General features: G+C 45.1%; 1 protein-coding gene across 1 annotated transcript in view; it reads left to right on the top strand.

The window, feature by feature from the left end:
* Positions 1 to 15,599, top strand: part of DENND2D (DENN domain containing 2D) — a 45,236-nt gene that overhangs the window by 18,260 nt on the left and 11,377 nt on the right. The window contains exons 4-6 of the mRNA XM_056844857.1: positions 1,666 to 1,735; positions 10,340 to 10,417; positions 11,423 to 11,563. Of these exons, the coding sequence (XP_056700835.1) occupies positions 1,666 to 1,735; positions 10,340 to 10,417; positions 11,423 to 11,563 (289 nt within the window). The remainder of the gene's footprint in view (positions 1 to 1,665; positions 1,736 to 10,339; positions 10,418 to 11,422; positions 11,564 to 15,599) is intronic.

Genomic DNA, 15,599 nt, shown 5'->3' with positions numbered 1-15,599 from the left:
TATTCAGATGGCAGTCTGAACTGTTGTTCAACTAAAGGGTGCACAAACCCAGTTGGTTTTGTGGCTCTTGCCTCCATTTTACTCTCCCCTTTTTTCTTGCACAGAATGTGATGAAGGATCCCAGTTAGAAATGACCTTGGAGTGGTGGACTCTGATCTGGAGAACCGGGTTTGATTCCCCACTCCTCCACAGAGCGGCGGAGGCTAATCTGGTGAACTGGATTTGTTTCCCCACTCCTGCACATGAAGCCAGCTGGGTGACCTTGGGCAAGTCATTCTCTCTCAGCCCCACCTTCCTCACAGGGTGTCTGTTGTGGGGAAGGGAAGGGGATTGTAAGCCGGTTTGAGTCTCCCTTAAGTGGCAGAGAAAGTCTGCATATAAAAACCAACTCTTCTTCTTCTTCTTACTTGTGACGTACAAATGCAAACTCACAGGTTAACCAGTATCAATTTTTGCCCCAGCATGGTATAACTTGATTTTGTTAGCTAAGCAGGGTTGGTACTTGGAAGGGAGACCACCAAGGAAGACACTGCAGAGGAAGGCAATGGCAGACCACCTCTGCTTCACGCTTGCCTTTAAAGCCCCTCGCTGGGGTCGTCATAAGTCTGTTGTCACTTGATGGCACTTTACACGCACAATCCAGAGTTTAATCCAGATTTAGAATGCCGTTTGGTAGAGAGGAAACTACTCTGCATTAACCTGCGCGCCTACATTAGTTTACCATGGGTAAACAGAGTTGGTTTCTTAGTGGGATTCTTTCATCGCGGTCCATTCAAGATGGGGGGAAGCGACGCCTGCCAACAGGCCAAGTTCATTCATAGTTTTGTGTGCTCTCTGAATTCAGCCTAAGAGTTGGAACAGCAGGTGAGCAGATCAGTGGAGGAGGGGCCAACAGCATCCACTATGCTTGGTGACTCAGGGCCAAACTACACTTACGGGCCACACAGCAGGTTCAGGGAAAGACTTTTTAAGGTCCATGGGGCACAATTTGGCTCAAAACTATTCTGTGGGGAGAGGATGGGGCCTTGCCTTCCTTCCCATACCATGGTCTTAAGATGAATAAGCCCCCTGCAGACTTTAAAAAATGCCTTTTTCACACAGCTGCTGAGTGGGAAGTGAACCCAGACTCAGCTCATCAGAAAATGTAATGTGTAGTTGGGCCCTGAGTCACTAAGCAAGGTGAATGCTGCTGCATCTTTTCTCTCCCCCCCCCCCAACTCATCTTCTCACCTGCTGTTACATCTCTTAGGCTGAATTCAGATAGCACACAACTGCAGAAAATGTAACCTGTGGTTTGGCTCTCAGAGCGCTGAGTCGCTGTCTCGGGGAGAAGATCTGCCAACTGTAGGTATGCTCCATCTCTCCTGCTAATACCACTGTCCTATTCAACAGCAATACATGGTTAGTTTCTTTTACATTATAATTGCCAAGAATATGTGTTGGCAAAAGAATGATTGTGACTAGAACGTTATTGCAAGCAGATGCAGCAACTGCATGGCTGGCAAAGGCATGTTGGGAAGTTAGGAGGTTGTATCATGATGCTGTGCCATGAAACATGGGCTTCCCAAACAACAATTTCATTTCAATGGCCCTGGTTTGATTCTTTCTGCTTTTCCCATGTAAAACTCAGCAGGCTGTTAACTTCCACATCTTTTATCTTTGCAGTGAAACATTCTCTTTTGTCCTCACCAATGTGGATGGGAGTAGAAAGATTGGCTACTGCAGGCGACTATTGGTGAATATTCCTTTTTTTTTTTACTTTGCTCTGTGTGTGTGTTTCATGCCATCAAGTCGCTTCCCACATATAGTGACCCTATGAATTAATGTCCTCCAAAATGTCCTATCATTAACAGGTCTTGCAAACTGAAGGCCATGACTTCCTATGTAGAGTCAATCCATCTCCTGTTTGGTTTTCCTCTTTTCCTGCTGCCTTCAACTTTTCCTAGCATTATTGTATTTTCCAGTGACTCTTTTCTTCTCATAATGTGACCAAAGTAGCCTCAGTTTAGTTATTTTAGCTTCCAGGGAGAGTTCAGGCTTGATTTGATCTACAACCCTTAGTCTTTTTGGTGGTCCACGGTATCCCAACACCACATTTCAAAGGAATCTACTTTCTTCCTGTCAGCTTTCTTCATTGTCCAATGACATGAATTAACTTGATCTTGGGTGCCAGCTACACATCTTTACACTTAAAAATCTTTTCTAGCTCCTTCATGGCTCCCCTTACCAGTCTCCTTCTGATTTCTTGGCTGCAGTCTCCCTTTTGGTTAATGATGGAGCCAAGGAACAGAAGCTCTTGAACAATTTCAATTTCTTCATTGTCAGCCTTAAAGTTGTGTAATTCCCTAGAAGTCATTACTTTTGTCTTCTTGATGTTCAGCTGTAATCCTGCTTTGGCACTTTCTATTTTAACCTTCGTCAGTAGTCGTTTCACGTCCTTGCTATTTTCTGCCAGTAATGTGGTATCATCTGCTTATCTCAAACAGAAGAAGAAGAGTTGGTTTTTAATACCCCAATTTTCTCTACCTTTTTAAGGAGCCTCAAACCAGCTTACAATCACCTTCCCTTCCTCTCCCCACAACAGACACCTTGTGAGGTTGGTGGGGCTGAGGGAGTTCGGAGAGAACTGTGACTAGTGTAAGGTCACCCAACAGGCTTCATGTGTAGGAGTGGGAAAACCAACCCGGTTCACCAGATTAGAGTCCACTGCTCCTGTGGAGGAGTAGGAAATCAAACCCAGTTCTTCAGATTAGAGTCCATCACTCTACACCGTACTGGCTCTTAATAGTTAATATTCTTTCCACCAATTTGCACTTCATCTAAAGCTAATTCTTCTTTCCTCATATATTCTGCATAGAGATTTAACAGATAGAGATAGGGATACTGTTAGGTTATTTGTTAGGTTCAGAGGCTGATCATTTGTTAGGTCTAAAGGGGATGTTTTTTAATGTACCAGCACCTCAGGGCCAATAGTTAGTGTTACAGAAGAAGAAAATGGCTAATGCATGTTTGATTCAAAGGCCTCATTCTCACCACCAGTGTTTGTTCTGTAGCACTTCAGCTTGCTAGGGCAGGTTCACATGGCTGAATCCCTTCTTATGGAAATCTGGCAGCGATTCATCCTTGTATCTGTCTCTTGTCCAGAATCAATATGGTGCCAACTTCTCTACACAGACTTGCATTCTTGTTCTCCAGCTTTCTTCCTTGTTAGACCATTTTGTTGCAGCTGAAGTTTATTCTCCAAAGATGTATGTGTTACATATCTCTCTTTTCCCTATTGGGGTTTAAAGCAACCAAGAGGACACTATTTCTGATTGGACTCCACAGTTTTCAGCCTGATTGCCAGGTAGGAGAGGGACCATCGTAGCTATGCCCCAGACTGAGCTGCTGTCAGGATCCAAGCACAAATCCTAACTAGTGGACACAAGCCAATTGGTTACGTAAGCAAATTTCTCGCCTTCACTTTTATCAAGCTCATAGATCTTTTGTTTCCATTGGGAACTGGCCTTATGCCTAGAACAGTGATCATGCAGTGTACAGTGTATTATGCAGGAGAAGACTATCTGGAAGTAGATACAAAACAAAGAGAAAAATAAATACCATGGGGAACCAGAACTGATGGTGTTTCTTTTTGAGATCAGTCACAGTCACTCTTAATTGTTTTTTTTAAATAATTTTGAATTTTGGCTGACACCTTTTAAATCTGGGTCCATTTCAAACTTGATTCTAGTCAGAGTTTGGGAGGGAAGCTGCTTTGGTCACACTGATAGATGACCTTCTGTAATAAGAGAGATGGTGGGGACATGATCCTGTAGATTTTCTGGGATGTCTTTTAATACTATCAAACATGGCTTCCTTTTAGTCAGCATGTATGGATGAAAATCAACATGTAAGGCTAGCTCCCTATTCCAGAAATCTGTGGGGCTTGGACAGAACAGCTGACAGAGTCTGCTAACTGTTCTGCTAAGGACATCTGGAAACTATCCAGTTCCATTAGCCTTTGGGGTTGTAACTGGTCCTCCATTCTCACAGAGGTTAATTGCACTGCATGTTCAGTCTTAATTAATAGTGATCCGTTGAAGGCAAAGGGATAAACAGCAGCTCCCACTCACAGGTCACTCCTATCTTGCTTATCCAAAAGAAGATCTAAAAGATCAGTTGGTTTTTAGACAGCAACAGAATAAAAAAAAATACCTTCAATTTAGCAGAAAAAGACAGAAGGGAAATCAAGTTGAATCAAGTAGGTAAAAATTCAGATTAGAAAACTGACACAAAATAGTGATTATAGTAAGGATGTAGACCAGGCTGCCAAGAATTAGCCAGCTTTCACTGATACTCTTCAAATGAACACACTTAGTGCAATAAGTTTCATAAAGTGTTTCTTACAGGGATTGTCTGCTGTTGCACAGTAAATTCCCCACTAGATTACAGCCCCAGTGAGTACTTGAATAATATACAGTCTATTTTGGTCTTTGACTAAGTTATCTCAGTGTTGCCTTTGGCATAAAAAATCTGTAGCTATGTAAGCATCCATGGTATTTGCATGACACAGCCACAGATCTTTAAAGCTTTTGAACTTCTGTTTTTTCAGAGCATTCAGTAGCCTCTTCTAAATAGAATGGGAAAGAAATGAGCAAGTACGCACATTTAGAGTTAGGCCTTAGCTGGCTCCAAGTTTTGAGTTGGGGGGGGGGGAGCAAGGGGTCCAGAGGATACAAGACAGAGAATGAGAGTATTCCTTCTGGGTGAGTGGCTTGGATCCTGTCCAGTTCTGCAGAAAGTCGAAAATGATCAGCCTAGTGCTGTATGTTGCAAAGGGCACTTGGATTGTGTCCAAAGCCCTTTACTACTGGGAAGGCGCTGGGCCTTCATTCTGAGGCACTCCTGGGCAGTTTCAGATAAACTAAACAAAGGTGGTTTTGATCGCAACAAAAACAGGACAGTAGCTGTTGAGTTACTCATAATAACATAAGAAAGGCCCTGCTGAATCAGACCAAGGCCCACCAAGTCCAGCAGTCTGTTCACACAGTGGCCAACCAGGTGCCTCTAGGAAGCCACAAACAAGACGACTGCAGCAGCACCATCCTGCCTGAGTTCCACCGCACCCAAAATAATAGGCATGCTCCTCTGATAACTAGAGAGAATAGGTATGCAGCATGACTAATATCCATTCTAACTAATAGCCATGAATACCCTTCTCCTCCATGAATATGTCCACTACCCTCTTAAAGCCCTCCAAGCTGGCAGCCATCACCACATCCTGGGGCAGGGCGTTCCACAATTTAACTCTGCGTTGTGTGAAAAAATACTTCCTTTTATCTGTTTTGAATCTCTCGCTCTCCAGCTTCAGCAGATGACCCCGTGTTCTAGTATTATGGGAGATGGAGAAAAACATCTCCGTGTCCACTCTCTCCAAACCATGCATAATTTTATAGACCTCTATCACGTCTCCCCTCAGCCGCCTTCTTTCCAAGCTAAACAGCCCTAAGCGTCCTAACCGTTCCCCATAGGACAGTTGCTCTAGTCCCCTAATCATTTTGCTTGCACTTTTCTGCACCTTCTCAAGCTCTATAATATCCTTTTTTAGGTGTGGGGACCAGAACTGTACACAGTATTCCAAGTGTGGTCTCACCATAGATTTGTACAAGGGTTTGTTGGTTTATTAATTATGTTTATTCATTCAAGGGACCAATCAAGAATGCAGCTCTTGTTGTGCAACGAGTTGATCAAACACTGAGGGAAAAGGAGCTGGAAGAATGTCCTGTCTGAATGGGCGAGACAGGCATAGAGAGGAAAAGAGCACTGGCTGAGCCAGCTGATATTCTCCCTGGGGAAGATGTGGGGCTCGAATGGTTTCTTTCTCAAAATGCAGGGACTGGTTGGGATTTTTCTTTAGGAGCAGATAAAGTGAAAAGGAAAAAAAGAGAGAGAGAAGGGGAGACGATTGAGCAAGAACTGGGGAGAGCAGAAATGAGCAGAGGCTGGAGAAACAGCCGGTCAGGACAAAAAAAAGGCAGAATGTGAAGTATAAAAACAGATAAAGCACATTTTGTATCTGTTTGAAGCCCTTAACCTCTAGAAGGCACTCTGTTCTGAGGCACTCTGGGGCAGTTTTCGAGATCAACAAAACAAAGGCGGTTTTTATTGCAACAAAAACAAGACAGTAGCTGTTGAGTTACTTGTGGTTTGTTGACTTATTAATTATTGTCACACCAGTCATTAATCCTTTTATTAAGCCAAGATATCGTCTAGAAGGCCATGAGTATGCATTTGGTTCTGAAGGGTAGAGGCCATTTGCTGTGCAGTTTGCGGCATGGCTTTTAGATCCACTTCCTGTGTTGACTAGCTGTTGAATCCAGTGCCTACCCCTACTTTTTTCCCTCAGAGCTGCCTCGCACATGATAGCCTTTTTTCACAGTGAACTCTGTAATGTGTGAGGCAGTGGCAAGCATTCATAATATCATATACCCATCATGAAACCGCGCTGCGGAAACCTGGGGCCTGTTGTGGCTTCCTGTAGCTGAGAACAAATAGTGTAATAAGCACATTGCCTCTAATGTTGTGGAGTTCACTGGTGAAATGGACCATAATAATGCAGCTAAGTTGCTGTTTCAGCCTTGTTTGGTATCTTTTCTCTTTACTGACCTCTTTCCCATCTATCCTGACTGATAATTCATTCTAGCAGCTCTTCAAGCTTCCTGGCTTCCTCTCCCTGCACCTTTTTGTGCCTAACCTTCAGACCTCTCTGTCTCTCAAAGATGACTTGCTTCCTCAGAGGCTGGTTTTGCTCCTTTATCATGCCTCCTGAACTCCCATTAAAGTTCACAGTAAAATGGCCTCCACAAATAAAACAGAAGACTCTTGTCAACTGCCTGTATGCACGGGTTGGTTTGCTGCCTGTGCCATGACCTCACGGAAAGCACGGAAAAACAAGGTTTCAGCTGCCCCCTGGTTTTGTGAATTGCAGTCATGCATATTCAAGTTTGCCATTTCAGGGTGTTCCCAAATACATTTTTATGCATCTCACAGTAGTGATCAGGCAACTTTTTTGCTCACTCCAGTATTAAGATTTGAACACCCTGACTATCATAAACAGGGATGGCAGGCAGTGACTGAAGATTTTTTTTTTTTTTTTACACATCACACTAAGATTATGACCTCTGATAATGTGAGAAAGTACACTTTCTCACATCTTTGGGGATGCTAAATTAGAAAAAATGTTTCTCTGCCTCCTTTTTTCTCATTATATACTCTGCACTGCCACTCTTTCTTTGTATTTTGCATGTATTTTGAATATTCCCACTGTCCACCTCCACTTTGAAGATACTTACTCTGTAGATGCTTGAAGTTTTGTCTTAGTTTTTTGTTTGTTTGCATTATTCGGAGAATAAGACAATTGTCTTGTGAGGTGACCTGCAGCCATCTAGCTCTGAGCTGGTTTTGTTTGTCCTCAGCGATGTGCATGCTGGCGTTCTGTTTGCTAGCCAAGCCAACTGAATACGCTAACTCTTGACTGTTCCTTTGATCTGGGAATAGCAACGTATACAATATACACCATTTGCAATTGGCCATTGTTGTCTCCTCTCTTTTTTTCAGTGGAGGCGTTCTGGTAAAGGTGGCATCAAAAGCTAATTCTTTTCTGGGTGTCAAGTCATAGTAGCCCAGTTATTTGCTGAAGGTATTCCTTGTGCATAAAGAATATAGGCCAGATTGGGGCCACCTTATTTCATTTAGGTGACTCTCCTTGGCCTTGTCTATTCCTACGCTGGTGTGCAACGTCACACCGTTCCATTCTAACTTGAGTGCATTGCCATTGCCAACTGAAGCATTTTCTGAATATGAATGTGGGAACCTATCACAGATCAGATTGGAATCAGTTTTTGTGATGCGATGTGTAGGCCTCTGTCTTAAAACTGACAATGCCTCGAATGCACTAAGGCAGTCAAGGAGCAGCCATAAACTGTTCCTTATCGTGATGAACTGACATTTGCCTGTTTTGTTGCTGTGATCCAAGAGCTCATTGTAGCCCAATCAGTGGAAATCTGATGCAAGGTCTTTCTACTGCTGGCTTTCAGTCAAGGACCTTTCACCTCTATATTGTGATAAAGGAAATGATTGCATGTGATGTACAAATATATCAAACAGAACCTCAACACTTTCTTTATTTTTAGGGCAGTTCGGGGCAAGGAAAGATTTTGAGAACAGAAAAGGGGGGTGGCGAGGGTGTGCTTAACACGTTCCTTGCCCATATTTTCTCTGCTCCAAATTCTCCGCATATTCACATGACTTCTTCCCCTCTGGGTTTTAAAAGACTTCTTTTGAACTCTGGGTAGAGAAAATCCACCAGAAGGAATAGGCCAGGGAAATTTTGGAGGTGAGAAATTCTGTTTCTCTGCCCGAAGTCCCATACCCTGAAGATGCCTCTTATTTTTTAAAAGGTGGTGTTGGGACTCCACAAACATGTAAATCACATCATGTGTAATTAATCTCGACAATTGATCTTTCTTGTGAGGTTTTCATGTAGCGTCTGGTCTTATGTCTCCTTTAAGTGTGAACCTCCTTGGGAAGTACTTCCCTAGCCTGAAGCTCGGGGGAAAGTGCTTATATACTCAAAAGGGGGTATAGTGACCCTTTAAATTATAGCCAGGAACACTTTGAGCCAAGGAGCCCCTGCTGTGTTGGCAGTGCCTCAGGGTGCACTTAGCTCAGCCTGAGGCAATGACGGTGATGGGAACAGATGTAGGCTTGCCCACCGATTGCCATCATTATCACAGCCCGAGCTGAGAGGGCCCTGAGGCACTGCCAACACAGCAGGGACCCTTGGTTCAGCTGGCTCCAGGGCTGTGTTAAAATCCCAGTACATTCCTGGAAGGAGTGATGTGATGAGGCCCTGGGCTTAGGGTTGCCAGGTCCCCCCTCTCCTCCGGCGGGAGGTTTTTGGGGCAGAAGTGAGGCAAAGTTCGCGCACGCAGCCACGCCGACGCGATCACATCACTTCCAGTTTACATCCAAAAGTGCCGCATCGCTAGGGGCCTTTACCACTCAAAGTGGAAGTCCCATACCCGGAAGTGCCTTTACCACTCAAACTGGAAGTTCCATACCCGGAAATGCCGCATCGCAAGGGGCCTTTTACCAAAGTGGTAAAAGGCCCCTTGCGATGAGGCACTTCCAGGTGTAAATGCATCGCAAGGGGCTGTCCATTTGAGTGATAAAAGGCCCCTTGCGATGCATTTACACCTGGAAGTGCCGCATTGCATGGGGCCCCTGGGACAGAGAACAATGTGGGGCTTCCGGGTGTAAACGGGACGGGACGTGACTTGGCAGGCAGGCACGCATGCACACATTGCCCGCCGACCCTCAGCTGGTCGACGGGCAGCTAGGTGGATTGGCGGGGGTTTGCCCACCACCACCTGGCACTTGGCAACCCTAGGAACTTCCCAAATTGATATTCCCTGATTAGTAATGTGGCCTGCCAGGGAGCCATGGGAATAGTGTGGTGCTGTGTGGTGCACAACGATAGGATGCTCTCAAGTAAAAGCTCCAGTAATGCTCCCAGGCATGCTTTCTCCTGACCTCCCATGCTTGCTCATAAGGCTTGTTGAATTAGGCTTAGTTACTTTCCTTAGGGACAGAGAACATCTAAGCCCCCTGTCCACTGTCTGATTATCATGTTTGCTCCGTGTCTCCTGAATTCTCACAGTTCCAAAATAGATTGTGAATTGGTTCACTTGAGGCTTGTTTTTTGAAGCGAGGGTGCTACTTGGAAGAGATGGGTTCTGCAACCTACTAAGGATTCAACTATATTTAGAAATAAACTCTGCTGGACTTAACTAGCTTATGAAAAAACGGAACTTTTTGGGCTCACTCTGTAGGTGTGTTGAGAATGCTTTCTCCCTGCTGTTAAATCCAATTTGCACAATCTGCAGGAGATTTTTGCGAGACAGGGCCATCCAGAATTTCCCCTACTCACCTAGCTCTGTTGCTGTTGATCTGGGGAAAAAGAGGGAGAGAGGGGGTCCAGAGAGACCGTGGCACTGACGTTGGGATTCGAGCTCTATTTTTGTCTTTCCCTGTAAGTTCTGGCTGACCAAATGTGTGGCTACAGAGATCCAGTTGCTATAGAGATAAGAAATGTACCCATCATTCCAAATAGCCCTTCATTTTTTGTTGTCCACTGTAGCCAAAGTCAATTTAGGGGGCTTAACCTTGTGTGCAACTTCAAGCATCTATGCTTGCTGCCTTATGGGGACATTTTGGGCATTTGAATAATAAAGCCAGATAGCCAGAAAACTAAAATTGGGTTATGATTAGCCTTTTTACATGCAGAATTGTTTTTCAGCCAGCTGGACGAGGCGCTCGTCTCCCAGAAGTTTACTGTATTATAAGCTGCCTGGGTTGCTTCGGCCTGTTCGCAAAGGTAGGAGTTCTGGACTGCATGTGTGTGTGTTTCTCTGTCACATTCCCCTCTCACCTCTTTTCTTGTCCAGTTATACAACAATTAAATTGGCCCAGAGTTGTTTATCTTGTTGTTCCATGATAAAACTCTGATATATTTATTTCTCTGGTACTTAATTTCTTTTAGGATAGAAAAGTCAAGGCTCAATACTACCTAGAAGCTTTGGCGATAAGTGTCAGATGTTAGGTAGTTTGTTGCTCTTTGCTTTTTCTCTGTGATGCAGGAAAATGCTCTTTGCACATGCACAGCAGCATGTGATTATTAGAATTAAGAGCATGGTTATTCAGTACCTTGGGTATTTATTTACCCTGACCTCTCCCCAGTAGTGACCCAAAGTGGCTTACATTGTTCACTTCTCCTTTATGTTATCCTCACAGCAACCCTCTGAGGTAGGTTAGGTTGAGAGTGTGTGACTGGCCCAAGGTGACCCAGCAAGCTTCCATGGCAGAGGGGATTTGAATCTGGGTCTCCCAGATCCTAGTCCAACACTCTAACCACTACACCACAGTGGCAAACAATATGGCAAACATTTTCCACAAACGCTCCAAACCAAATGGCCAGCTCATGGAACGCTCATATCTCTTGGATTTTCCGGCCTTGCAGTGTGGAAAGATGAAGTGCCCCTGAAAGAAAAGCAGGATACAAGAGTCACCAAAATACTGACGAAAGAGAAGCAATCACAAGCTGTGGCTTCCTCACTTAAACTTCTTTCTTTGTTAGGTCAGTCCCTGTAGTGGTGGCAGTCACTGGGGTAGATCCAAACAGCTTTCCCAATGATGAAAAAGGGACCACCCAAAAAAGGTTATTCTGAGGATCATGGGACTTCTATGGATAAAAGCCATGTGGGACAGCAGCTGTAGCAAGGAGGGGAAGACTGAGTGAAAAAGTTGGTTGGATGCACCCCGTTGCCCGAAACAGATTCAGAGTGGTGGCAGATAGGCTGACATGTTCCTCTTCTTCCCTTAGATTTTGGATGAGGTCGAGAAGAGGCGGCAGATCTCTACAGCCGTCGTCTATCCCTTTATGCAGGGCCTGCGGGAATCCCCCTTTCCAGCACCTGGGAAAACAGTCACCATTAAGAGCTTCATCCCTGACTCGGGGACAGAGGTTGGTGCCTCCTTGATGATCTGGGCCTGGTTCTGTCACAGCGAGTAAACGACAGTAGCTGAGCTGCAAGTGCAGCGAGGTGAAAGCCGGTGCTCTCCAAACGCTGTCTGTGTGGCCTGCCTCGCTTTGTCTGTCTGGGTTTCAACATCCTCTTGGTGGATGAATTGTCGGTCATGAGCACGAACCACAATTATTTTTTACATCAGGGAGGGGTACAGAATTGCAGGTTGTCCTTCTGGGAAATGACTCGAAGGACCTGATGGGCTGTGAGCACAATGCTGTCAGAATGGAGGGGAATAGCAGTGCTGCCTTAAAAAGAGTCACACCCTTTTAAGTCTATTGAAGTTAGTTGGCTTAGAAGGGTGTAACTCCGTTTAGGATTGCGTGGCATCGCATCTGGCCCTGGGCAGGTTATTCAGCGTCTGCTTTGAATGGAGCAAATGTTCACTGTGCATTTGCCTAGGCTATGTGTACATTTACCCCAGGGACAGACATGGATGCCCACACTATCAAGTTAGGGGGGGCAGATGCAAAAGGACAGTGCTTCTGGGCAACTTGTAGCTTTCTGCAGATTTCCTTCCCTTTGCATGGCAGGTAGGTTGCCAACCTCAAGGTGTGGCCTGGAGTTCTCCTGGAATCACATCTGATCTCCAGATTACAGCGATCAGTTCCCCTGGAGGAAATGGCAGCTTTCGAGGGCAGACTGTATGGCATCTCGTCCCTCCCTCCCCTAACTCTGCTCTCCCCCGGCACATCTAAATTCCAGGGATTTCTCAAGCTGGAGTGGGCAGCCCTTATGGCACATGCCACATATTCCATAAGGCTATTAAAGGTACTGGAGCCCTCTCCTGTTTTGCATGTGATTGTCCTTCTGGCATTGCTTGTCTGGGCATGGCAACTAGGTGTTGGCACTGGCTTTGTGTTTTGGATCACAGTGCAAACAAGTCCTTGCAATGAGTCACATGTCTTTTGCCTTTACAGAGTTGCATAGAAGAGGGAATTCGGGCAGATGCAGCTTTTCTATTAAGACATGACAATCTGTATCTGCCCTAATTTCTTCTTCTGTGCAACTGTTAAAGGTCTTTCAGGGCCCGGTCTTGCAGGGCTACTTTAGTGGCTTGCAGCAGCTGACTTTTTCCCTGGGGAGATGCCCCTGTTACTTAACAATATTGCATATGTGGTAAGCCACAGGGCAGAACTTGACTTGCTCTGCTGGTCTTTCTTCTGTGCTGACTTACCAGTGAGTTTGACTTCCTATTCATGTGTCAGAAGTGTTTCTGTTTTAGTTGCAGAGAATGTAAACTTTGTATGATTTCCTGGCTTGCATAATGCTCTAGGCAGCTGGGGGAATGAGATAGTGGGTGCTGAGTGCATATTCCTCAAGCGTCAGAAACGAGTGTCTTCGCAGTACCCTTAAATGGACATAGCATTATCTGCTTTCCACCAGACAATTTTGGACTTTGCTGGGAAAGGAAGAGCTTTGGACAGAAAACAGATCATTTCAGCAACCGAGCTGCTGTGGACATGCAGTGCAACCACCATATTTTCTCTACAGAATTAAGCTCCAGGAAATCAGTTCTGTGTATTCCTAGTAGAAGATGCCTGTGCCCAGTGCCCATTGGCTGGAAAGCCAGCAACATCATTAAATCACTTCCCCTCTCCTCCCAGATCAGTTTTCCAGGGTTTTAAAAACTCCTCCTTTCAAACATGCATAAATACAAGGGTGTGCATGTGTGAGAGAATGTGAATGTACATTTAAGTTAATAAATGTGCATGCACTGCTTTAAAAATAAAAAGGCAGACAGCCTGAAGGGCTGGGGAGAGGAGTCATGATAGACCACTGACCCTGAATGCACTTGATTAGCTAGTTAGTATACACTGCAAAAGCTTGGGGGAAATCAGGCTTGAGATTGGGGGTGGGGGTAACAACTGCATTTAAGTAGTGATTGGAAGGTATGTGTCTATAAACACAAAGAGATTTGGGGTTTGCAGCTCTGCAGAAAAAAATGAATTGTTTGGCCTTTTTTCTGGCCCAGGATAAATTTGGGCTGCATCGGACTGGCGTGGTGTTTCGTAAGTCCTTAGTGGGCACCTGGAATGAAACTTGACAAGATGAACCAAAGAAGTCAGCTCATTCTGGAGGCAAGCATTTGCTTCTGTGACTTAACAGCAGCTATTTCTGTGAGGTGTGGCAAATAATCCCAAGCTATTTTGTCTGTAGCCATTTGAAATAAAGACTCATTTTGTCCCATAACGGCAGCCTAAGATCTGTGGACTGCATACAGGTAAAAAGGAGCAACTAAAGAGGTGGAGAGAAGTCGGTAAATGTACAGTCCAGCACTAGGCTTGGTTTCCTGGAAGCCCACTGGGTTTAATGGGGCTTCCAAATGGTTACATAGGCTCGCAACCTGAGTTTGTGTGTTCCACCCTACATTTTTCTCCCTCTCCTTGCTCGCTGACCACTGAGGGCAGCAAATAGTGAAGGACATCCCCACACAAAGCGTGCCTTCTCTGCACCCCCTCCCCACTGGCAGGATACCCTGATTCTGAACTTCCATTCCTCTGGATACTAGTCATGATGCATACCTATTCTCTCCAGGATTAGAGGAGCATGCCTATTATCTTAGGTGCTGTGGAACACAGGCAGGATGGTGCTGCTGCAGTTGTCTTGTTTGGGGGCTTCCTAGAGGCACCTGGTTGGCCACTGTGTGAACAGACTGCTGGACTTGATGGGCCTTGGTCTGATCCAGCAGGGCTTTTCTTATGTTCTTATATTCTTATGTTCTCTTTAGGAGACAGCAAATATAGTAGCCAAAGCCTTCCTGGTCACACAATTTATTCTTGTTCCTAGCAGATGTATTCTGTGTACACACAGGGGCTGGGTTGTTGGATGCCACAGGCAGAAGGGGGAGTAGAAGGCCTAGGATTAGGTTTTGATGTTGGGTTTCTCTGTGGCGGGAGTCTCTTCATGCTTATGTACATGTGCCCTTAAATAAGAAACTTGGTTATTGTGGTGGGTTGCCTAATAACAGGTTCTGTAAAGTAGCATTAAAAATCCTAACTTGGAAAGTTGATTTCCAAAATCTAATTAGAACTAAGGTGCTAACTATGACAAGGATAAGGAATATATGTAACAGTTTAATAGAAAGTCGAGCCCCATGGCGCAAAGTGGTAAACTGCAGTACTGCAGTCAAAAGCTCTGCTCATGACCTGAGTTCGATCTCGACAGAAGTTGGTTTCAGGTAGCTGGCTCAAGGTTGACTCAGCCTTCCATCGTTCCGAGGTCGGTCAAATGAGTACCCAGCTTGCTGGGGGTAAAGGAAAGATGACCGGGGAAGGCACTGGCAAACCATCCCGTAAAACAAAGTCTGCCTAGTAAACGTCAGGATGTGACGTCACCCCATGGGTCAGGAATGACCCGGTGCTTGCACAGGGGACTACCTTTACCTTTTACCTTTTTAATAGAGAGTTAGGTAGGTTCTTGATCTCTTCTTGGTGTTTCTTTATGAAGCATTTAACATCAAAGATTGGCGTCATCTGCAAACATCTAGGTTACCTAAACACATGAAGCTGCCTTCTACTGAATCAGACCCTTGGTCCATCAAAGTCAGTATTGTCTACGCAGACTGGCAGCGGCCAGGGTCTCAGGCAGAGGTCTTTCATATCACCTACCTGCCTAGTCCCTTTCGCTGGAGATGCCGGGGATTGAACCTGGGACCTTCTGCATGCCAAGCAGATGCTCTACCACTGAGTTGCAGCCCCTCCCTTTTAGGGAAGTCATCCTAGTTGAGCACAATGGTTCCTAAACACTATGGTTTGGAATCCTAATCCTTGTTTTCACTAGTGCCATGCTCTTTCCCACTGGGGAGACAGTCTTCCACTAGCATTTTTGCTGACACAAAATCGAAGTCTTTCAATAAGCCTGAAAGTACCTAGCATCAGAGGAATGTGCTCTGCAGTGCGGGGCCACCGCCACAAAAGATGAAAAAGGGCTGAAGTGGAAACATGGATTAGGATCCAAGCCTATGGTTTCTAA

Source organism: Euleptes europaea, chromosome 2, assembly GCF_029931775.1.
Source record: "Euleptes europaea isolate rEulEur1 chromosome 2, rEulEur1.hap1, whole genome shotgun sequence".
NCBI classification, from domain to species: Eukaryota; Metazoa; Chordata; class Lepidosauria; order Squamata; family Sphaerodactylidae; genus Euleptes; species Euleptes europaea.
This window is presented reverse-complemented; position numbering and strand designations above follow the sequence as displayed.